This window comes from Cyclopterus lumpus, chromosome 20 (assembly GCF_009769545.1).
Source record: "Cyclopterus lumpus isolate fCycLum1 chromosome 20, fCycLum1.pri, whole genome shotgun sequence".
Lineage (NCBI taxonomy): Eukaryota > Metazoa > Chordata > Actinopteri > Perciformes > Cyclopteridae > Cyclopterus > Cyclopterus lumpus.
Genome location: NC_046985.1, coordinates 13,423,014 through 13,448,694, shown reverse-complemented (window position 1 = coordinate 13,448,694; position 25,681 = coordinate 13,423,014). Strand labels below are relative to the sequence as shown.

At 43.9% G+C, this 25,681-nt stretch overlaps 1 protein-coding gene and 1 long non-coding RNA gene across 4 annotated transcripts in view; one reads left to right on the top strand and one right to left on the bottom strand.

Annotated features, from left to right (window-relative positions):
* LOC117749819 (matrix metalloproteinase-16-like) overlaps positions 1 to 10,697 on the bottom strand; it is a 65,243-nt gene extending 54,546 nt beyond the window's left edge. The window contains exons 1-2 of one of the 3 annotated variants that reach the window (XM_034560596.1): positions 10,591 to 10,697; positions 10,357 to 10,433 (exon numbers count right to left, since the gene is read on the bottom strand). Coding sequence is in view for 2 of the 3 variants with exons in the window: in XM_034560594.1 (XP_034416485.1) it covers positions 2,370 to 2,495 (126 nt within the window). In the remaining variant the exon portion in view is untranslated. Of the gene's footprint in view, positions 1 to 2,369; positions 2,931 to 10,356; positions 10,434 to 10,590 lie in introns of those variants that run through there. The other 2 variants (XM_034560594.1, XM_034560595.1) reach the window with 2 other exon arrangements.
* On the top strand, positions 6,147 to 8,279 carry LOC117749820. The gene is made up of 3 exons (XR_004611743.1): positions 6,147 to 6,263; positions 6,489 to 6,609; positions 7,650 to 8,279. It is a non-coding gene; the product is annotated as an uncharacterized LOC117749820 (long non-coding RNA).
* Positions 10,698 to 25,681: the final 14,984 nt, after the last annotated feature.

The following is a 25,681-nucleotide window of genomic DNA, read 5'->3' as shown; positions in this document are numbered from 1 at the left end:
CATATATATGGTCATAACCGGTCCCGTTAATGACTCCAATTAGCCGGTTCCACATCGTCCAGTCTTTCCAGGCACAGAAACTGTTTACGACATCACGATACTGACCGTGTAATACTGTCTACCTGCAGCAGAAGACTGCTGGATGGGGCTTTTCAAAGGCGGACATGGCAACGCCGTTACACTTACAGCGAGACGTATTTTAGGCTCCAGCTTTGCCCTGCTTCACATCCCTCTCAGGGCCGTTCTTCTATGGCACTCGACTTATTGACCAGCACAGTCTCGCTCAAGATATTTTTGGCAACTTGATGCTCAAACCCTCAAAGGTTTGCTCTAGGGCATCTCAAAAGTTGTGGCTGAAATGTTTGTGACACTCCAGCAGGCTTCAGTTTTCTCACCTCTGCGATACCCCGGGCTATAATACAGGTTAAATTAAGGGGCCAATTAGGGGCCATAAATGGACTACTAAACTACTGCGTTAGGGATAGCAGGAGGCCGCCATGGACACGCAGTCAGAACTCATCTCAGCATGTTTTTACTTTTACACATGCCGATATGTATGACTGTTACCATTAAAAGGTATTCTTAAAAAAGGCAAAGCTTTCATGTTTTCCTTTGTTCCCACGGGGCTGCGCGCGCATTTAAAAAGCCACAGACTTACTTTCTCTTTACAAAAAGGACAAGTAACCAATACGGAGTAGGAAAGATCAGAGTTCCTCAGTTACAGCACATTTACATGCAAGTGTGACAAAGAAAAGGCAAGAGGTCAGGGCCGGAGGAGGATAATGGCATGCAAGTCAAGGCAGAGGACGTGGGAGACGGGAATGAGACGGGAATGTTAGGAACTTGAAATACATTATAAAATATGACAATGAAAACAACACCATCATCCGCCGTTGTGCCCTGCAACGAAGAACGAGGCTGGATGTTATTGAAAAGCATGGGTTTCGACATCCGACCGGGCTCAGAGAGGTTATTTTGGTGGTGTTCGGGGACAACGGTCAAAGAACTTAGCCCAGAACCCAATTTAACAACCGAGTACGAAGAAGAAACCTGTTTACATCTCTCTAACTTCCTCTTCCCCAGTCTGTCACGGGAGCCCGGCCATATTAACTGAATAACCTGTAGCATCTGGACTAAATCTGCTCCATGCCTCTCCAAAAAGGAGGAACGGGGTGGCATGCCAAGCTCGCAAACCATGTGGACATGTGGATGTAGGACTTGAGTGACATGTCAGTGGACATGCCAGGATGTTCCTGGGTGGCGTCTCTGCGTTTGTGCGAGAGGGTCGCCGTGTTCACGCCTCGCGATAGCCGCACGCATCCGACTTTGGCTAAACGGAGGCGATTTGCTCTGGAAGCACAAGGAGCTGTAATAGATAAACAGATGTGCCCTTTCATGAAGCCCAAATGTCTCCTCCTCGCCCACGGGAAGAAAAGCTTGCATGGGTGCTGCAGTCTCGAAAGAAAAGAAAGACAAAAGATGCATTGACTAATCTAAAGGCTGGTTGAGCGTTAAAGTTTATTGGCGTGATACTTGCGGCCTGAGGGCTTTTAACAATCCATTAAGTCGGGATACGAGCTCAGAATGAGAGCGCCCCTTTGAAAAGACACCGTTCTCTCTCTCTCTCTCTCTATCAGTTAAAAATCTCCTCTAGCTGCCCAAGTTGTTGCCTGTGAACTCATACGATCTCTTTCTACAGAACAGAGCCTCGCAGCACGTGCTGCTTTTGGTAAAGAATGGCTCAAGTGATACTATCTGAAGTGGAGATTCCCATGTGCCATCTGAAAATGTTCCAAGTCACAGAACCCTAAAAACACAAAGATTTGGCCATGAACCCACTCGGAATAGTTGAATAGTCATTGACTCACATATTGAATTACATGGGTATGTAACCTTTATATGGAGATAACACTATTAGAGTTGACTGATGTTAAACTAATCGTGTGGCCTATACTCTCTACTCTTTTTTTTATTTTTTATTGTATTACCATGTAATTAAACTACTTATTTGTTTGGTGACACGTACTGCTTCTCAGCTGAGAGCCCACTTTGAGGACGCGAACAAGCCCAGATGAACACAAATGAGGTTGTTCTGCTGTGATACATATTCTAAACGAAATGTAAAAAAATTCCCCATAAAAAAAAAAAATTGTAAAAAAAAAGAAAAGTGGAGAACCGGACGGGATGGAGCTGCGGACCCAGCTGGACTCCTCACAAAGACCCCGTTGTTGGACTAAAACACGGTGCAACAATGCGTTATTATCTGTGGAAATAAGAGCCGAAACGACGCAGGATTCTCGGAGGAAAGCGCACCCCCCTCGGCTGAACCGTTTGTCAAGTCAACCGATAACGGTGCCGGTGCTTCTTACCTCGACGCTGAACGGCTGCTCCTCGCCGTTCACGGCGCATAAAATCCACAGCAGCAACTGCAAGCAGAGCGTCCCCACGCAGCAGCCGTGGAGACATCTCCTATCGCGGACCGCCAATAGAACCATAGTGAACCCCGCTGCCGAGTGTCTCCGCTCGGTCGTATTTACAGTCGATACAAACAGAAAGGGACCGCGGGGATAAATCCTACACGTTGAGCAGCGACATTGCTGACGTCTCGCTGTTTCTCTTGCGGCGCCGAGAGCGGAGGAGAGAGGACAGAGGACAGAGGAGAGAGGAGAGAGGAGAGAGGAGAGGAGAGGAGGAGGAGGGGGGGGGGAAGAAGCAGGAGAAGCAGCGGATTCGTCGACCGCTCGCTTCGCTGCTTTTCCTCCGCGGTGTTTTGGCAGGAGCGTTGTCCCCGGGGGAGAGTCTCGCTGCGAACGCCTGTCAGCCGCCTTCCCGGTCTTGCAGTCCCCGGGTGAGTCCTCCGGTGCACCGGCCGTTGTTCCAAGCGGACGCGTCCAGCCCGTTTTCCGCACGGCGCGGCATAGCTGCCCGTTTTCAATCGTGTTTCCCACCGAGTGCGCATGCGCGTACAGCCACGAGCGCCCCCCCTCGCCCTTATCCCACCCATCAGCCAAATTATCCGATAAACAGGCCACATTCCCGACGGCTTTTGTCTGACGTGTGTCTTTCACGGGTTTAAAAGTGTCGCTGCTTCTCCTCCGTCAGTACGTTAAAACTTCACTTGTTCATGCAAATAAAGACTAAATGAACGGTCCGTATGTGGAGTTCCACAGACAACAGTATATCATTTTAACTTTAGGAGAATACAGAACCGACGTCTGGTCGCAACTTTCCGAAATAAAAGCAGAATGCAGCGAACATTGTCTCACGTCCGGCTACAGGTGAGTGGTGTCAGCAAAGCGCGGAGCCCGGCTTATTTTGGGTATGTTTATGAACTTCATATTGGGGAAAATGCAGTATGAAAAGTCAGCCATTCCATAGAAACGTATGCGACATCAACCAGGACAGATGTGGTTGAAGCATTGGTTTAATAAAGGCAACATTAACTCTTTTATGACATTTATTCATGTAAGTTGCCTAAAAATATGTATATATATATATATATATATATATATATATATATATATATATATTCTACATATATATACATATATGTATATTTATTTATATATATATATATATATATATATATTTTTATATATATATATATATATATATATATTTTTTTTTAATATATATATATATATATATATATATTCATTTTGAAAATCCGTCAAGGCCACAAGAGGGCGATGATGTGCTCACTGCTTATTTTAATCACCACAATGGTCAGTGCATTAATCTGCTATGATACCCAGAAGTCCCTTCTTTGTCTCATCTTTGTTTCCAGTAAGTGATGATGATCAATGATGATGAGGATGATGCTGGTGGTGGTGATGTTTCCATTGGCTACCATTGCAGTTACTGTAGAGGTAAGTGATGCGATCAATGTCCTGCTTTTACAGGCTAACCTTTCACCAAGGCCTTATCATCTTTACATTTATAAAGCTTAATGTAATGATTTTGTATTTCCATAGCAGACACATGTTTTGCCAGGGCTATGGTCTGGCGAAAGAACTATACTTTGACTCTCTCCAACAATCCACAAGCAAAACTGGATCTAATGAAAAAGCCTTTTCTTCTAATCTCCTCGGAATATAGAGAAGGGTCAGATCTAATGAGCCGGATCAATGGTTTTCCACTTAGACTAACACCTGGGGATGAGGAACAAGTCAGTGTATGTCAGTGTGTGTATGTGCCACAGAAAAGTTAGGTGAGCCGTACCATTAGCCCATTGATGGGGATTCAATTTGCACACACACACACACACACACAGGCTCAACAATCACACTAAATGGAAAACTCCATTTAAAGTATGAAAAGAAGTCAGCAACATCATAGTCAGGAATACAACAGTTTGACCCCTATGTGACCCATGAGTATTGAGTTTCCAAGAGACACACGCTCATACGACAATGGCAAACAATGTCTCACTGTCAGTCTTAACGGGACGACAAATGGCACACTTTACATATAATAAATGAAATGTATACTGTATCTAGATATAGTAAGTTCCGACGTGTACATGTGACACAGTTGATCACGGGTCGGATGAAGGATAGAGGATGCGCTGTGCTCTGAGTTCTGCTGACTCACACAGACATTAGTTCACACTGCGTGGAACAAAGCGGATGGCAGACTCGGGAATTGTTAGTTTTCCTTTTCCACAGCTGATTCATGACACAGAGACGGGTGATTTACCTCTAAGGTGACGGGCACATAGACTCCAAAATCACCCTCGGAATCCCCAGGAGATCAATGATTCAACTTAATCTGACAAGTTCCCATTTCTTCTCACTTTTGTGATCAGGCTAATGCCCTCCTCTCACTCAAAGTAGTGTGTGGTGCTGGAAACCATGTCAAGAAAGTTCAAACCAAATCATTGTCCACATACTGAAGTAAAGATATGAAAAATGCCCTTTTTAATGACATGTACTTACATAAGCTGGTACCAACCAATTTCAACCAATAATAAGAGGTTGTGTAAGCATACCCAGAAGTTAGCTTTACACTGGTTCCCTTGACAAAAAGCCAATTGGATTTTTCCATTTCATTCCGAATTATTGCACAACCCTCACTGATGATTTACTTATATGTACAAACTACACCACACCATCACACAAGCTCATATCACCGCCACTGAGCTAATAACCATAAACACAACCGTAATATACATGAACGTCAATGTGATGACGTTTTTTAGTCTACTGCAATTATTTGTTTGATTGCTTAGAGCATATCTTTTCTTTAGTTATTTTTCCCCTAAAGAATCCTACACGTGTTTCCACCCAAAGCCGCCTGTCTGCCACCTCTGTCAGCTATTGAGTCACAGCTGAAGCACATCAAACTGGCCACCGCAGCTTCATTACAGAGCCTGACATTTAACGCGTGGCAACAGTGTGAGTCGATTTACTCCCAAAAAAAAAAATGACCAGATTGCTCAATGCTACTTCTGCACTCCTTTGAAGGTTACGAGGTCACGTTCTTGGGAAATTCCACACATTGCTGTTTCCATTTGTGCCGTTTATGGCACACACAAAAAAAAACAAGTACAATGTTGATCTCCCCTTTAACTCTCAGTCTTTTCTTATTTGTTGTCTACACCCACATGCACAGGCTTCTTCTGACGATGCCGCAGGGAAACCGGTCTATTAGCACGGAGCTGCAGAGCAACCAATTTCTATCAAGTTGACACATTTCCTCTGAAAGCGTCTGTGTGCTCCGTTAATGTTAGTAGAGATGATGGGGAATTTGCACTGCTTGGATGAATAGGAAAGGAGGAAGTACTATAGTGACACAGGCGTTTTGTCCCTTCTCTTCATCCCTTGGATTAAATTAATTTCACCACACTTCGCTGTGATAAAAGTTCACAATAATTTTGCCTCTGCGGAAGTTTGACTTCCTCGCTTTGTTGTCTTTCTCATCCTCACTTCCTCTCTCCTTTTCTCACCGTCTCTCTCTTCCTCTCCTCTTCTTAATGATTTCCCCTCTCTCTTGATAATCCTGAATACCCTTTCTGAAAGGTTCTGGCCCTTTCCAACTGTCACTCCCACCACTGCAGAGCTTTGCCAGGATCCTCAAAGCCTCCTTTTCCAAACATGACTCTGTCTCATAACTGCTGCATCTGCTCCCAGTCAGACCTCCTGGATCTCCTGGCAGCGAGAATCCAAAGCCTCCCGTCTGTCTCCCTCTTCTCTCGGAGCGGCGGAATTAAATAAAAAGTATGAAGGGAAGATGAAGAGACGAAAGCACTGCGTTTATTCAAGGTATTGTAAAACCTATAGCACATTGGTTCTGTCTCTGCACTTTCTCACGCAATACAATTAAAATCGTACCTCGATTTATCAACAAAAGGAAATTGCCAGAAGACATTTTGCTCATTTATTTAGGAGTGAAACTTGTCTTAAACCCAGATTTCACAGCATGTTCAACTCCTAATGGGCTTCCCGATTTTGGGGTGGGATCACAATCTGATCACGTTCTCCCTCCAGATGAGGCTCCGGGTTGGTTGGGAAGCACAGTGAGAAGCCGCCCCTCTCAACAAGGTTTCGGATTGATCGCTGCGTTATCGTACGGCCAGCTGAAGCCAAACTAAAAGGAAAAACTACTCTGGTAAGAAAAAACTGCCCTCATCGAACAAGAGCCTTTTTCACCGTTGGACATTTTTACTTGGGTCTGAACCCAAAATCCTTTCTGGGTGCTTTTCACCCTCACAGAAGAGCTTTCTTTCACATGGAAATTCTTCCCTACCTCGACTACTTTGCGGTTGACAGCATGACTTTTTGTTTATTTGGTGACATTATTTCAATCTGTGAAAAAAGCTCAAGTATTCCCACTATTGTACATGAAGAAATTGAATCAAAAAGGGTTCTCGTGTTTTCTTGGAATACACTGAAAACCTAATTTGATCTTTTGAAGTCATGTCAAGAGACATAAAAATCCCACGACAGTTTGCAAATGCATTCTTACATATGAAGTCATCAAACCATCCAGACGTGCACCGATGTAAAAAAAAAACAGTAGTTTCACCGTTTTCAATCAGAGCTTGGCTCATCTCTCAGGGTCAAATCAACACACCTGGGTCCTTGGCTCTCACCGCAGCACATCAGCGATGTGATTGCACCTTCTTCAAGCATGTTTTACCATAAGGCAAAGCTGATCTCTATTAAACCAGCCATGATGTCTGAGTCCCTGCCATGTGGCTCCATCTGAGCCGGGAGCTGCCTTGTTTCAACTCTGGACTCACGGACAGACAGGCAAACAGCAGAAATGGGTCGGCTCGGTGTAAAAATAACCTGATTGTAGCCCCGCACGTTGCCATCCCTGAGAACAGATTGGATATTTACATAATAAGCTTAGTCATGCAGTCTGTTTCACACAAGGAAGAAACCAGATTTCACTTTGCAGAAGCATCGGGGTGCCTGTTATCTGTACTGTTACAGTACAATGTGGATAACAAGTGTGCGTGGCGTGCCTCACACACTTGTGTGGACAGAAGAACCACAACTTGATGTAGCAGTAGTTGGTTTAAAGAGATCAGAAAGAAGATGTATGAATGTTCAGATGCGAGGGTTTGTCAGCTGATTTGGCAGTCGATTAGTTGAAGACGCACGGGGAAGTCAGCGTTTTTTTATTTTTTTTTATGCTTTCAGAGTCCTGCCGGTCTCTTTGCTGATGAAAGCGAAATACCCAACAAGAGGAATCGGAGTTGAGAGACGGATGAAGAGGGAGACGGGAGAAAAGGAGTTGTGGGAGGAGTTTGCTTGCTGTATTTCTTCCCCTGAACTTCAGCTGTTATCATATGGCAATTTTATTTGCTGAAGGTGCGGTACCAAAGAAATTAGGTTTGTTTTAGGTTCAATTATATAATTTTCCAATCTCACGTTACACACACCAATGTAAGACAGCAAGTGTTTCATACCTTCTTAACCTTTCCGTGGAAAAGTCCATTTTAAATGAATAAACACTTCTGAGTTTGCCCGCAAGTAAAACACAGGACGGAGCACTTTGGGGCAGCTGCTGCAGCTAAATGAATAGGGATCTATCTATCTAGACTCTGCATTTCCAAAACAAGCACGATCCATGGTCACAATGGCCACAATGAAACACAAGTTGAAAAGAAGAACTGTGACTTGGTTTGGGAAAGAACAGTTAAAACGGTTAAAATGACGAAATGCAAACTTCACGTCGCTATAATCGCATGTACCCTAGGACAGGTTACTTCCTGCTCTGGCACTGAGCGTTGACATTGGATTTAAAATGAGCAACATGGTACATTATGAACATAAGTCTTTTGGGGATAATGGTCTGATACGTAAAATAAAGGTGCGATAAACCAAAACTTTCATTCAGATATTTGAACGCAAAAATTCCCAAAACATTCTTACTCTTAGTTCACACATTGTTTTATGTAAAGAGTTGATTAGCACGACCAATCAATGCACTTAAAATTTTTGCAACTAGAGAATTTGTATCGACGCCTACCCATCAAATTGCTATTCACATATAAAGACGGTATCAACTCCACGTCCCTTATTATACTGACTTTACCTCCCGGACGGCCACTGAAATGTCAGAAATACTTGAGCAGTACCTCCCTGTAGATCTGATAAGACTGGAAACTGTAATCTTCAAAGTCAGGGCCTGGAAACTAATTCACACAAACATGAATGGTTTTGGGCATATTTTCCCGGGTTCTCAAAACCAGATTCTCTGCTCGCCAACGAACATTTTTCCACCCTTCCTGTACGGGGTAAACATTCGTACCATGAAGACGCCCATTGGCCAAAAACCTGAAACTGATCCGCACCGCAAAATCGGAAGTAGGTCGATTGGCGCTCTTGGCAAACTCTGTCTCTCTCCAACTCTCTCTCTCTCGCTCGCTCGCTCGCTCTGGCTCAGTGTGGCCGATGGTTTCTTTTTCAAACTTGTGCTTGTGGGAATAAGGCAGACTGATGCCATAACAGAGCTGTTAATAACTTCAGTGGGAGAAACTTGGAGCGGAAGCACAACACTAAAGAAGGCAATGGGACTTCCCATCTCCTGCACTTTATGACTAAAGATAAAGAATATCTATCCATCTATCTATCTATCTATCTATCTATATATAGATATATATCTATATACAGTACATATATATATAGATATATATATATATCTATATATATATATAGATATATATATATAGTTTGTATGCAGGCTTACAGTCTATCTTTTACTGTGTTTTTAGAAAGACTTACTGAATATTTTTTGACATTTTGGGAAATATTTGCGTTTGCAGCCAAGACAATAAACGGCACATTTCTTTTTCAAAACATTTCAAATGAACCTTCAGTGCAGAGACGACTCAGGGGAGAGATGGCAAGAAAAAAAGTTATAGAATGTGCAAAATATGGCTTTTAGTCTCTTTTCCCATTCTCGCGGTTAGAATTACCGTTTCTACGAGTCTAAATGATCCAGTAATATTAGCAGCAGCACCAGTGCATGTGCTCTGTATGGCGGCAGAAAAAAGTACGAAAAAAACTAAAAGAGCATGAATTACTGCCCCTGATACATTATTCATAGTGTAATGTTTGATCAAAATGTTGTGGTGAAGAGGCACAAAATGCTCGAGCACAGTGAGAGCGTGTGCTGTGTTTGCCAACTGATCTATAATTTACCAGTCAGGGTCTAATGATATCTGCACCAACTTCTTCAAGTGTGTGTGTGTGTGTGTGTGTGTGTGTGTGTGTGTGTATGTATGTGTGTGTGTGTGTGTTTGTGTGTGTGTGTGAGTTCAAGAAATACAGAACCAGAGGAAACACACAGGCACATCGGGGGCTGCCTCTCTCCACCCCGACACACTGATGAACAACAGCCAAATGGTGCACGTTCAGCAGTGAGTGGGGGGATCCAACAGCAGGAAGATGAGCCATGCACTTACCACCCTCACTTTGAGAAATTATGATTGATTATCGCTCCCTGAAGCGTTTCTCACGACGCTCCTCTCTGCGCATTGGATCTTGGCTCTGGGGGAAAGCACCATTTCACACAGGGACGTTTTAAAGCCAACTGTAATCTGCAGAAGTGGTTCGCCTGGACCTGTCACAGTTAGCATATGGATAAATGCCACGTCACGCCATGAGTTTTAATCTTCTATTTCCGAGAGCGACCACAGTAGCCCGGCTGTCGGCACTATAGTCTGAATTGGAGGAAGAGTGAGTACCCAGACCTTCCCGACTGCAGCCCCATGATTATTAAAATGTGTCTGGATAGTCAGCCCAGACAGGCCGGGTTCATGTGAAACTTACTTGACAGAAAGTTGTTGTTAGCTCAAGGGAAAGAGAAGAAAATATACAGGAAGTGCATGCACTTACTTACTCAACAACAATGCCCTCTTTCCCTGACAGTTTGCATCAGGTCGTATCCCCAACTCCAACTGCTCCACTCTCGACGTGCTGGATGGAATATTAAAATCCTTCAAATTAATCAAAGAACATTATTATTTCAAATCACATCGTACTGGGCTCTCATAAAGTCATGCGTTCATCCTTGTTCACACCTATCAAAGTGACGTAATTACTAAGATAAAATCAGGAAATGTGAGATCCTCACCCCCTGTTTTCCTGCTTTGTCCCCCTTTTGTCTGATGCTCTACACATATGGAGCTCTAGCGCAAGTTCAGACAGGAAGACCATACCCCTCAGCCCGCCATCTATTCCTCACATTCCTGCCAATCATTCCTCACGCATGCTCACTCATTGTTTACTTGCCGTCATTGTTCTGCGCCGTCAATCACGACACCAGCTGCGCAGATCAGCTGATCCCCTCTATCCAATAAGCACACGGAAACCATGACACGGTTAGCCAATCATCTTGGTGCTGTCTCGTTTAAATGTGACTGTCTCTCTACCTTCAGTTCTTTCATGCTGCTGTTACGCACCCCTCCACCTCCCCATCTCCGCCCAGTCTTCACGGATCCATCAGCTTCATCAACTCATCCTTCTATCAGATCATCACCACCAGGTCTGGACTCCACGGGGGGATCTATCTCGTTGCTGATCGGGGCAGTCGGCCCTCAATTGAAAGTCTCCCCGCAGAGTCCAAGCGCCAAAGACTCTGAGACTTCATCATTTCATATCATCTGTTAACAATAAACATGCATCCTTTCTTTATCTAACTGATCTCTCCCTGATTGAACTACTTTTTTTGCTGCATTTATTTGAGAGATGCAAACCCAATATACCCTCTTCTTTTAGCTCTGGTTTGGTCTCCACCGTATTTATGTCTTACTTATCGTTGGCTTCTAAATGTCTGTCTGCCATTTGTTGATAAGACACCAACACACGCTCAAGAGAGCTGATGGGAGCTGCAGTTGAGTGATAATGTGAGTGTCATCTTTCACATTGCACATCTCTGTAACAATCTGACCTATTGCTCATATACACATATTAAATAAAGCAGCTTTAACTCTGATATCTGTAATTTGCATTGTTTCTGTGTTGTTCAGTGGTGGACTGAGGCAGCAAGGTTCATGAATAGCGTGGGTTAAATCCCACCCCTTATCAGAAGTGCCTCCTACGCAATTTTCACACTATTTTCAAACAATGCATTTTCTCCTGGTAATCTTGAAATTGAAGCCTACTCCAGTTACTCAGTGCAAGCGGCTCCAGATACAAGTGTTAGCTACACGTCTAAAATGTAAATTAAAAAAAATGTAATGGGCTAAATTTGCTCTGGGCCAAGAATAATCATGAGCTGAAAATATGCCATGGGAAAGCCATTATCCTGCAGATGCTTCCCAGATGAATGATCACATTAAAGCAAAGGTGTTATGACATGCGAGGCCTTTAAAAATGTTAATTGTAAGCAAAGTGCCCTGGGCTTTCAAAGACAAAATTGCTCTAACAGTTGGGAAAACACTTTATGAGGAGGCAATGGTACAGATGTGCAGGTGATATGAGGAGAGAGACTCTCTCCGACTGCGATCACGAAGACAAATGTGCTTTGCTAATGAGCTGGGTGAATTGGGAACACTGGTGAGGAGTCAGAGGGAGTACAAAGGGTTCAGCATTGTGTCTCACTGTGACACAGATAAAAGAGCATCCTCCTGACTGAAATCACGGCCAGCTTTCAGACGGATGAAAGTGGAGGAGTGGAAGCACTACTGGGAGCAGTAAGAGGAAAGGAGTCCGGGCTCGCTGCGCTTGTTAACAGCAAATAATGCAATGCTGAAAATATGTATTTTAAAGAGCGCACCTGCAGGTCAGACATTAAACCGACATAAGACTGCCAAAAGAAAATTGATGTCAGACAATTCTCTCACAGCTCAACTACACACAGTGTATTAATCTTTAATAAGTATTATAACTAAATATGTTTTTAATCACGGTAGCAGAGTGGCTGCTTAGGTCCTTCCTGAGATATCTCAACTAGTGGATGGATTGCTATAAAGTGGTGTACAGACAGACATTCATGGTGGATGATTAACCCTTATGGCTTTGTTGATCCCCCAAAAGCACCACCGAAAGGTCCAAATCTAAATTTGTCCAGTAATTTGGTTGATGTCCTGCAGAACAGAGGACGTTCCTATCAGCCTCAGCTATCCTTTTTCATTTGCAAATGTTTTATAATGTGCTCAACTGAGCTGGCAAACATGCTAATTACACTTCCTAAAACATGTGCATGTTCGCATTGTCATTGTGAGCATTTTGGCACGCCGACGTTAGCATTTAGCTCAAGGGACCCGCGCCTCACACAGCCAGAGCTGCTAGTGTGGCTGCACAATTAGCCTTTGGTTGTTGCTCAGGTCATGAGCTGCACGTATTCTGGCCGTACACTCATTGCTCATCGCCGGAATCTTCCGCCATCTGCTGGCTTGACAGCTGTGAGAACTAACGATGGCCATGTTCCTTGTTTACGCTCATTAGTATGATATGTTTACGTTCATAATGATAATTCTGGGGGAGTGGCTTTGGAGGGAAGCCTGAAGGGGACTGTCTGTCAGTGTTGGCGACTTGCTCACTCGATTTATTGACTTTTGGAGCTAACGTTACTTTCATTGGAAAGGGGTTGGCAAAGATGGGAGGATTTAAAAAAAAAAAAAATCTTTTATCTAGCATATTCTTGCTAGTATCTCAAGATTACCAAGCCTGCCTTTAATGCTATAGCGTGATGTTAAAAATATGTTTTCAGGGCCTATGGGTATGTCTATATCCCTCCACAAAGTTGCCTATTTCCACAAATTGACCAGATGCCAAACCACGGACAATAAAGCTCTTTATACATTTTTAGGGATGCTTACAGCTCCGTTGACATCCATAACATTGCCCTGGACCACCAGTAGCACCCTGAGGTCATGTGGTCCCTATGGAGAGGACATGAATGACAATGACATCAAGCATCATGTCCTTCGGGAAAGAGACTGTATTAAGAAACATATGGGAGCCTCACAGACAGAAACCCAGTGAAATGGACAAAGGGTATGTGCTTGTTGTCAGTAACCTGGCAACATCGCCTCCTAGTCAACGTGTCATTTCCTGGCAGCCCCCCTGCACGCACATGTGACGGCATCACAGGATGTCTCCCTGCTGCGTTTGACCCTGACTCATAAACTAAACTGCCAACTGGGGTGAGAATGATGTGCAATGCGTTTATGTGTGTGTTGCATCCGCGTTGGATCCCTGCACAGAGGATGGAACAGGTCACATCCTGTGATATTTACTGTAGGTCGGCCTTTTAGTATAAGTCAGATCCAGTTAGTGTGATCTTCCTCCGGTACTTAAAGTACCACGCAGTCTGAATCCTTATGTACTGCAGAATTAGAAGTTTACGACAGAAGTGATCCAACAGCACATTTATGTGCAACTCTTAAGGTGAACTGTGACAACCCATGCAGCCATCGTGAATTAGTTTTGTCTATATTTATGTTTCAATGGATGGTTCCATGGATAAGCAAACATTTCGAGGAGAAACCAGCAAAGCATACTGTCAATGTGGTAGTTTGGGCACGGTCACATCTGTCTTTTATAGCTGGGATTTTGTGTATATAGAGAAAGTGAGCCCCATGGCAGCAGCTGATGGCGTCAGACTGAGCCATGCGACGGACACACCATATCTCACGCTGTATATTTTCCATTACTCAAGACGGGTTTGTGGATTAGGTGAGGATTGCTGACCCCAGGTGTGGAAGAGTGGATTTCTATCCTCCATTTGGGCCGTCTCGAGTGCGCGGCGCGGGTCAGCGATCTCTTCTCCCGGAGAAGACGTGGGAAAATGCCACAGCAAATGAATGTGTCCCAAGGGAGTATGCAGCGCGGCAGGTTATAAAAACAAAAATATATTTTTTAAAAATCGATCAAAAGTGTATTTATGATAAGATGATATATTCATTTGAAAGGTCAGGCTTGTCTAAAACAGACATCTGAAGATATTTGCAAATACTACATCATCTATGTATTGAATATTATCAAACTAGATGGTGTTCAGGAGACGAGCAAAAAAGTTCAACCGATCAACAAATAGACAGGCGTCCAGATGCAGATGGAGGCTCAAAGTTGACTTTGTGCCTCTTCTTTATTTCCTCACAGGAAGCGTGAGAAAGATGAGCTGATTTTCTTCAATGTGCAGCACTTCATGGACTTGCGAAGCCGGCCGACTTCCTCGTCCTCATTAATCCCCATTATAAAAGCAAACAGTGCATTTTGACAGTAATAATGCTCGATTGCTCCCATTCTGTTGTGTAATGGATCCGGTGTATGTTGTCCTCCTCCGGTTGCCTGATGCTGTGCCTGACAGCTGCAGCGGTTGTCGCAGCGTCATTGGCGCACATTGCTTTCTGCAATATTATCCATTTAACCCACGTGGGTGCGCAGCACATGGGTGCTTGAGGCTTTATCTGAAGCTATAATAGACAATCTGTGAGTGCTGTAATCAATGGCTAATAACCATCCAGGCGGCTCAGCCGGTCGTTTGGACAGCCAGGTGGAACTGGATTATCTGATTGGGTCGTTTACGATGCGACTGGGTGGGTATTGACTGTTGCGGCCAGCTGCAGGGTAGACGTTCCAAGTGGGAACAGAATAATCACTCCGCTGGTATATGGTGCCAGTGTGGTGGGTTACTGGGAGGTTAGAGAGGCTCAAAAATAGCAAACACAGTTTAGGATTCGATCCGGAGACGGTTGCATGTATTTTGAATTGAAGCTGCTATTAACAAATCGTGTATCTCAGGCATTCCATTGCATTCTGTCTTCTCATACATGATGTTACGAGCTATTGAACAGAATAGTTTGTTTGCAAAGAGTTGTCAAATAAATTATACCCCTAAAAATAGTTTCAGATTTGGTTGGACGTAAAACAGAAGAAAAACACACACAGCAATTCTTTGTTTTGTGCATGCACAGAGTTACATCGAACTCTTTGGCTCTGTGTCTCTATCTCTCTCTGTCCATCTCTCCATCCCCGACAGCCTTTTTCATTGAGATCATGCTGTCATCTGCTTTCAGTGTTACTCACGCTCATAAATGGGACATGTCTCTCCCACTGCAATCTGTCTCTGTTACAGAACTGACATTGGGAAGGGACTCCGCTCGCTTTGCACACTTCTTTATCTCTCTCTCTCTCTCTCTCTCTCTCTCTCTCTCCACCCACTTGTCATTTGGTACCCAGATGGAGCCGTTGCAGGCTAAGGAAGCTTTAGCTGTGCACCCTACTTTTCGCAGAAAACAATTATCTGCAGGGCAAAGAGAGGGAAAAAATATCAATGAACACCTTTGGCTGTCATCTGTGTCCAGCAGAGTAAGCAGATGGGCACAGAAGCATAAAGAGTTTATCTCAAAGTTAAACTAAAGAAATTCCTGCAGCAATACATACTGGAAAATAAAGTACACATGTTTACTAATTATGCAACACTATCAGGTCAAGATGCGTCCAATATTTTATTTGTATAGCCAAATACTTGCCAAACTAACAATATCCCCATCAGTCTTAGCAGTACTTTTGTGTTTAGTGCTAATCAGCAATGGTAAGCATGCAAACACACTAAACTAAGATCATGAAAAAAGGTAAACATACCTGCTTTAAATCACGTTTGCACAAAATCATGTCAGCATTGTCACTGTGAGCATGCTTTCACATTTAGCTCTTACAGAGTCAATAGCACGGCTGTAGATTCTCAGTCCTGTAATGTGTTTTTTGTTACGGAATATACAGCATATTGAGATCTCTGTCATATATGTTATGTGTTTTTTTTCTTCATATACAATACAATTCTCATGCAATGTAAATGTCATTGTTGCAATGCATGCAGTTGCAATTTGTGATTCAATTCGATTTGTAAAGTGGGAACGCAAGACTAATATTTGCAATTCATATTGAACTTTGCCAGAATACAATATGGACACTGAAGTACATTCTGAAGGAACAGGAACTTTCAGGGATGACCGTCGCTGACTGGTGAAACAAACACAGCAGCACGGCTTTATTCATAAAACAAGGAAGTACGTCAGTATCGATCTCGGACTGTTTTATTATGAAAGAAGTCCATTTATCTTTGTTTGATATTATATAACTTCTGCACAAGCTCACCTCCTGCCACTTCCCTTTCATTCATAACCTTATTTAATAGAATGTTCTAGTTCCGTTAATTTGTGATTTGGTATGAGCATGTAACCACAGTGACGCAGCATAGTCAGAGTACCCAGCTATGAACGCTCGGTAAAGCTTGTTATTGTAAAAGCCTGTGGTTCGCTCACCGCAGGAGACAACAATGCTGAAAACGCACGTTCTCCTTTGAACGAGGGCACCGGGCTCAGCAACATGTTTCAGGATGATCCTGGAGAGAAGGGCGCTCACTGCAGAGATGAGATGTGCTTCAGCGTGTCGTCAAAAATAAAAACAACAGAGGCTGGCGAGGGAGTCCCATCAGGGAGGAACTGTGGAGCTTGGATTGGATTACAGCTAGGTCATTTCTAAAACACATCCTCCCTCACATTCTGTACATACATCAACTGTCCTTCCCAGATTCTCAGAAAAAAACTAGTTTTGTACAGCTTCTTCTTCTCACTCGACAACATGCCAAACGAAACCGAGGCCAAACATATGGTCGCGGAGGAATAGTGCTCTCTAAACTCTTGGGTGGACTTACTGTATATTTGTTATGTATATAAGAGAAGGAAATACTGGTTGTACTTAAGTTGAAGAGTTACTTCTGAGCAAGAAAGACTACATGCACAATATGAGTGCAGTTTGATCGGAAGGTAACTAAGATAGACATACAGGTTTGGAGTTACAGCTAGCTAATTCAGTTAACGTTAGCTCCATGAGTCAGCTGAAAACAGTGTCACCGACTGACGGTTTTTTTAAAACAAGAACGCTGTCAGATGGTACTAAAATGCACTTGGCAACTTCTTACATATCCCGCTAAACGATTGAGGCTAAAGCTACATGATCTATGTGAAAGACATGGGAATAAAGAAACAGCATTGTTCTTGAATTGCAGGGAAGCGCTAGTTACATTACATTACATTACATGTCATTTAGCTGACACTTTTATCCAAAGCGACTTACAATAAGTGCATTAAACCATGAGTCCAAACTCAGAACAACAAGAATCAATCAAGTACAATTTCTTCAATAACGTTAAACTACAGAGTACTATCCGTAAGTGCCATTTAAGTGCTACTAAAGTGCTAAACAACAAAGTGCTATCGGTAAGGGACATTTAAGTGCTACTAGAGTGCTACTACGGCTCTACCTTCCCTATTCAAGGTATAGTCGAAAAAGATGTGTTTTTAGTTTGCGACGGAAGATGTAGAGACTTTCTGCTGTCCTGATGTCAATGGGGAGCTCGTTCCACCAATGAGGAGCCAGCACAGCAAACAGTCGTGATTTTGTTGAGTGTTTAGCTCGAAGTGAAGGAGTTACAAGCCGATTGGCAGAAGCCGAGCGAAGTGAACGGGCTGGGGTGTATGGTTTGACCATGTCCTGGATGTAGACCGGACCCGATCTGTTCGCAGCACGGTACGCAAGTACCAATATTTTGAAGCGGATGCGGGCGGCCACCGGTAACCAGTGAAGGTTGCGGAGGAGCGGAGTAGTGTGGGTAAATTTCGGGAGGTTGAAGACCTGTCGAGCAGCTGCATTCTGGATGAGCTGTAGAGGTCGAATGGCATTAGCAGGTAGACATGCCAGGAGGGAGTTGCAATAGTCTAGCCGTGAGATGACCAGAGCATGGACCAGAACCTGTGCCGCCTTCTGAGTGAGAAGGTGTCGTATTCTCCTGATGTTGTACAGCATGTTGGCAGTCAGGGAGAGTTGACTGTCGAGTGTCACACCGAGGTTCCTGGCAGTCAGAGTCGGAGCCAACACTGAGTTGTTGAAGTTAATAGTTAGGTCGTGGGTGGGAGAGCCTTTTCCTGGAAGGAGGAGAAGTTCAGTCTTGTCCGGGTTAATTTTCAGGTGGTGAGCGGACATCCACTGAGAGATGTCGGTCAGACAGGCAGAGATTCGTGCTGCTACCTGTGTTTCGGATTGGGGAAACGAGAGGATCAGTTGGATGTCGTCAGCATAGCTGTGGTAGGTGAAGCCATGTGAGCGAATGACAGAGCCAAGATAGTTGGTGTACAGAGAGAAGAGAAGAGGACCAAGGACTGAGCCCTGAGGGACCCCAGTAGTCAGAGGACAAGGCTCAGACACAGATCCTCTCCAGGTTACCCGGTAAGAGCGGTTGGTGAGGTAGGATGAGAAGAGTGAGAGCGCGATGCCTGAGATACCCAGGTCCTGGAGGGAGGACATGAGGATCTGGTGGTTCACTGTGTCAAAGGCAGCGGAAAGGTCTAGAAGGATAAGGACAGAGGAGAGAGAGGCTGCTATAGCAGTGTGAAGCTGCTCAGAGACAGCAAGGAGGGCAGTCTCTGTTGAGTGGCCTGCCTTGAATCCAGACTGGTGGGGGTCTAGAAGGTTGTTACTGTGGAGAAAGAAGGAGACTTGGTTAAAGATAGCGCGCTCTAGAGTTTTGGAAGGGGAGGAGAGAGACAGGTCTGTAGTTATTGATTTCAGATGGGTGGAGAGTGGGTTTCTTCAGGAGAGGGTTGACTCTTGCCTCCTTCAGAGAGTTAGGGAAACAGCCAGTTGAGAGGGAAGTGTTAATAAGATGGATGAGAAAGGGAAGAAGGTCAGGAGCAATAGACTGGAGGATGTGAGACGGGATGGGGTCAAGGGGGCAGGTGGTTGGGCGGGAAGAGGTTACCAAGGTAAGAACTTGATTAGGAGACAGGGGGATAAAAGAGGAAAACAAGGGGGAAGAAGGTGAAGTTACTGGAGGTGTAGTTATGGAAGATGGATTAGTAAATGAAGATCGTATGTCGTCTATCTTTTTTGTAAAGTAGTCAACAAAGTGGCTTGGTAGAAGGGTGGAGGGAGGGGGGGGGGGGACCAGGGGGGTCAAGGAGGTTGGAAAAGATTGAGAAGAGCTTTTTAGGGTTAGATAAAGAGAATTCGATTCTGGATTGGTAGAACAGACTTTTGGCTGCAGAGATGGACGCAGAGAAGGAGGAGAGAAGAGATTGATAGGTGAGCAGGTCGCTGGCGTGTTTGGATTTTCGCCATTTCCTTTCCGATGCTCGCATATTGGCTCTCTTGGCGCGCACTGGTTCGGACAGCCACGGAGCCAGAGAGGACTTGCGGACCTTTCGAGTCGTAAGAGGACAGAGAGAATCAAGAGAGGACGACAGCGTAGAGAGAAGAGTGTCAGTGGCAAAGTTAGGCTGCATGAGTGAGAAGGAATCGGTTGAAGGGAGGGCTGACAGAACAGAGGAGGCCAGAGAGAAGGGTGAGAGGGTGCGGATGTTGCGACGGACAGGTGCAGAGTCCGTTGTGGGAGGGTTGTCAGTTCCAAAGAGTGGGAGAGAGTACGAGATGAAGAAGTGGTCAGAAACATGAAGTGGAGTTACAGTGAGGTTAGATGTAGAGCAGTTTCTGGTGAAAATATAGTCAAGGTGGTTGCCAGCTTTGTGAGTAGGAGGGGAAGGACTGAGAGAGAGAGCAAAGGAAGACAGTAAGAGTAGCAGGTCCGATGACTTCTCTGTCTGGATGTTAAAGTCACCCAGAAGGATGAGCGGGGGCCGTTTTCTGGGAAGTTTGATAGGAGGACGTCTAGTTCTTCCAAGAAGTCTCCCAAGGAACCAGGAGGACGGTAGAGAACAACAATGGTTAGTTGAACCGGATGAGTAACCGTCACTGCATGCAATTCAAAAGACCGTGGGGTAAATGGAAGCGGGTAGAGAGCAAAACTCCATTTGGGTGAGATGAGTAGACCTGTGCCACCACCCCGACCAGAGGGTCTGGGTGTGTGGCTGAAGGAGAAGGCCGAGGAGAGAGCACCAGGGGTTGATGTGTTGTCTGGTGTGATCCAAGTCTCGGTGAGAGCCAGGAAGTCCAGCGATTGCTTGATAGCGAAGCCAGAGATGAAGTCCGCCTTGCGGTTGGCTGACTGGCAGTTCCAGAGGCCCCCTGTGACGAGGCGCTGGGTCTGTGTAGAGCGGGTGGGATAAATAAGAGAGGAAGGATTTTGATGCATGTGTGACCGAGTCCGCAGTCTATAATATCTACGAGTAGATGTGCACACAGGTATGGAAAGAAAACACATTATCACAGGGAAATGTTTATACTCAGCCGCCCTCAGCCACCACTGAAGACTCCAACGAAAGACTCCTAGGTCTTTATCCTCCGAGTCCCACGAAAGACTCCTAGGTCTTTATCCTCCGAGTCTTCATACGAGGAGTCTTCCCTGACGCTACAAGCCCCAGCCTGGTTATACACCCGAGTTGGCGGTAATTGGTTACAGCTGTGTCGAGCCTGCCCACAGATCGTTGAAGGAATTGCCCACTTAGCGATCGATTCTGGTAAGCAGGTGATCCTTGCTAACAGTGAAGTCTCAGTTTGCTAGAATGTGAAATTCTTGCCAAACTGATTAAGGACAAAGATCTGTTTACCTCAAGGTAAAAAGTAGAATAAAGTTTAGTCCCTAGTAGATTTGGATTACAGAGCAAATACTTAAATCCTAGCTGGTTTGGTTGACTTTTCAGACACTTGTGTAAAAAAGCAAGAAATCGCAGCTCAAAATGTTCAAATTAGAAAGACAGTACAGACTAGCATTCTAGTATAACTAAATACAGCAGATACAGTAGTAATATAGCAGAGAAACCTCTTTAAAGAATATACTCAGCAAGATACAGGAAGTCCCAGAAGTCAGTGGACACACAGCTCAGATGCACTGGTTAGTCCATGTAAGCACAAGGAAAAAGTAAGATCAGGCTAATATTTCCTTCTCACTGCTTAGCTTATGGGCCTGAGTGGACAAGCAATTAGTAAGGTAGTAAGCTAGCTAGCGGGACATGCTAACATTTGCAGCCTACGATAGAGCAGACAAACACTTTATTCCAGTCCTTGCTTTTGCACATGTATTTTTTGTTTTTGGAAAGTGTTAAAGGGTTAAAAACATGTTAAGAAACCTTAAGCTTGACAGCCCCGCTGTGTTGTGTCCTAGCTGCAGTTGCTGAAAGCTTACGGTAAGCTATGATTGAACAATTGCTGTTGGGGGGAGGAGTTTAGCTAATGTTCAGATTGAATACTTAATATCAGTGCACTGTTTAAAAAAAAAAGTTTATTTACAGCTAAGAATTTAGCTGTAAATAAACAAAAAATGATACTAATTTGGTAGCTGGCCCAGTCGACTACAAATCATCCGGAAACAGAACAGAATAAAAGGTCTGAGAACTATTACTTAGACACTGGTCATTAATAGCACATTTGATTATTTTTATAAATCCCTCTTCACCTCCAAGTGAAGTAAAGGCTCAAGAGTAGATTTAATGACATACTTAGCTCTCTCAGCCTGCTGTGTCAGAATATGAACACCGGCTCCTCCAAATGTTCATTTCAAGGAGAAATTTGGGAGGCCATTCAGTTAATGCCCTCTGGCGAAGCACCTGGTTTAAACAGGTTCCCATTAAAATGTTCTAAAAGTCTTGGCTTGAATTATTTCCTGTTTTAATGCCTGTAATCAACAGCAATGTCCTCGATACAACAATCCCCAACATGGCAGATCTTACTGACCATTAAGTATATCGAGACACTTTCTTTGCTGCGAATATATGTACTCTCTGAAGTATAAAAGTGATGGCAGAGTGATCGTTATTGAAAATAATTTTTAATTACAGGCCTAGTGTCAACAATAAATTGAATGTAGTAAATAAATCCGAAACTCCATGGAAGATTAATTAGCTGTTCATTCTGAGAGGACTCTGAGGTACCTTGAAACCAAGTTACAAAGCAATGACCTTTGTCAGCTCAGCACCTTTTTTCTAGTTGGTCGCTCCCTTTCAAATTTATTTTGTAAAGACATTACCAAACCTTTTCATAACGCATTTTCAAGAGCATGGTTCTAAATTAGCTTTACATTTTCAAGAAGTCAGAAGAGCTCTTCCAACAAAACCAGGAGTCAGATGTTAGATCCAATGAACCAGCAATAGTTGTCGTGTTCACTGGAAGAAAGGAAAAGTGCATTAATAAGAGCTGAAAGTCTTGCTGAAAGTTTATTTTTCTGACAAATATGAAAAGGATCATAAAACAGGTTGCTCTTGCATTATTTTTTATCTCTTGCTGAAACCCTGAATAGTGGCAATCACTGCTGCTCGTGCATCATTGAATTGGGGAAACTTTTACGATGACAGTGCACCTACAAGAGCAATAGTAATAAACCTAATATTAATACGCAGAAAGGAGTTATGAAGGCACCACTAAAAAAAGACATTAACCCCCTGTTGTTTGTGTCTCATGCTGGAGGCGCGAACCATGACAGTGGCTGGAGGGGGAGAGAAACACCTAATCATGATCAATAAAAACCTAATACACTGCTGCTTGTGTAGCAATGCCAGTGCTGAGCGGACATGATTATATAGAGTCAGAGTAAACTGTGGCATAAAAATCAAGCTGATATGATTGCCTTGGGGGAGTGTTTTTATGTCCAAACCCTGTGAAACCTTTATGGGCGTTATCAACCCCTGACACTCTGCTGGAGATCGTCAGTCCCCTCCACGGCTGCGAGTCCTCCAGTACTGTATATTTTCACCGGGGTCATGGTGCACTTATAGGAGAAAGTAATTGCCGAGAATTTAGTTCAACTTCACGGCACTCACCGGTGCAGGAAATGCTACTGCGTGTCTCGGATGGAGGTCAAAAGAGGCAATTTGCAATTTAGCTCAATATGTGCGGTTAACGGCGGCTTGGCCCAGAATGTTGCTCTCTTTGCCGCGCCGACTTTCTGCCGCAAGCACAACCTCTGCTCCTGACAATCCTGCGTGCCTCAAGGCTGGTTTGTCAAGGGCAAGGAGGCCGTAAATCCAAAAGTGGGAGGGCTGGGCGGCAGTGTATGGCAGTCAGTCCTGTCATCGGCCGTGGCCTGCCTTTGACTTATCGCTGACTTACCCCTGATGAGGTTTCCATTGACCTGTCGTCACCGTCTCATCTCACTCTGTCTGAGCTCTTACATTTTCTCTTCTCCTGCCTGCCTCCCTTTCACATTTACTTGGGGGGGGGGGGGGGAGCAGTATTTTCAGATGTCCAGCCACCACATATCATCGAACACATCAAACACAGTGCTTCCACATATGTATCCTTTCTTATAACTGCAGACTCGCTCGGTTAATTGTGCCCCTCAAGGGTAACTCTGCCTTCGAACAGATTATTCATCATGTGAGCGATAGGCTCAATGAGACACTGAAGAATGCCATCTCCTCAGAGGCCCCATGGGGTGAACAGGAGGACAATATTTGAGCATATAGATCCACTTAAAAGTCCAACCAGAGTGCCGTTTTTTGCTGCACCGTGTCGACACTACCTTCGGGAAAAAAACTGGAGCTGCATGTTAGCCAGGTGCACCGTGGTTATATGATGGTACCAGTTGAACAGCGATTCTGGCACCTTTGATGTAGATTTAGCCACATTTTTTGTCAGTTAATCGTGGTTGGTTTATTAGTTAATAAATCATGAATATTTAAGTCGAGCACACGTGGTATGACACGCTAATAAAAATCTATATGCAAGAGATAAACAGGACATTGTCTCATAATTTACATTATTATTTCACTAACATTATGGGAACATGAACATGTTATTATCCATAAGGCTGGTTGTATAAAAGAACGTTTGGTAAAAAGTAGTTGGACGTGTCAAAAACATCCTGCCTCTTATCTCACCAGTTAGAACATGTTCTTTTCCCTTCGCAGTCTTAAAAGTTCGTGTTTTATCCATCTGGCGCTGCAGTCTGGGCCCAAACGGCCGATGACGAGATCCTGTGTGCACTCTGTGGAGAGGAATACGGATATTAGGAGCCAAAGAATCATACATAAGACGAGGTGGGTGGGTGAACTGTGTCCTCCACTGAGTGATCATCGTGAGGCATCACAACCTGTCCGCTGATCATCATCATCAAGAGTCTGTCAGTTGTACTTCTATACTTGAGCTCTACACAACATGTGTGTTTGATTATATCGGCAACGAGCCTCTTTTCAGGAAATGTGTTTTTTTCTTCTTCTTCTTGGCATGTGCAGTGTGGAGCTCTTTAATGGGATTTGCCTTTCAGCTGCTTTTCTATATGCTTCACCACAAAAATGCATTTGTACTTTGGACCAGTAAGCACATTCTGAACACTGAGCTTCCACGGATCCTTTCAATCAGCATCTGCTTAGCTGAATACATGAATGCAATGTGTTCAGGTTTATACATTCCTCAGAGAACAGAGTCCTTCATGCAGGTTTTTCTGTTCGTTGTTTGTTCGGATTTACCAGTATAATTACACTAATTTGATATTCCCCAGACACATTTCTTGATGGTAATCTTTATTATTATTTCTAATATCTGTAATAATATGCCACCTGTGACCTTTACCCACAAAAAAAAAAAAAAAACACAAAATAATAATTAGTATTATTACACCATAAACATTACAGGAAAAGGAATGAAACGGAATTACACTATAAACATTACAGGAAATACCATACTAGACCTAAAGCCTAAAAGTTGATGTAGTCACTAAACACATACAATTTCCAACTAAATTGAATCAAAGTAACGGTTACAAACACATCCACAAACACCAACATGGACATGAATCTCAGCGTGCGCAGCGTAGCTACCGCCGAGCATATACAGCCTAAAATAATGGATCCTCTCTACATGGAGTCCTGAAAAAGCAGTTTTATGTTCAATACAAGCACTTCCTTGTGATTTTCTCCTGAAGCCGCCAGTGTGCTTTAGTCTGTGGAACATTTCTGCCTTCCTGAGCCGAACTAAATGCTAATGGCCCCGGCAGGTTAACCGGTGCCATTATATGACAACTTTCGCCAGTCCAAATCTTTTTTGTATGGAAGACAAAGTTCAATAACGAACACAGAATAACTGTCTTTTCAGCTTGACAAGGGCCTCTTTGAGCAGGTGTTTCAGCTTAAACTCTGCAGACATGAACAATGCCAATGATGTTTAACACAGACGCAGAGGATCTCTCTCCTAGAATGGCATTTCCTCTTTTATTTTAAAGCTGGAAGCAATTTCAGCCCATGTGGGTTTGCAAACTCTCTTTCTCCCCACACTCAGGTCATATCCCATATCAACCTTTGTCCTGTGCAAACACGAAACACACACTGAGC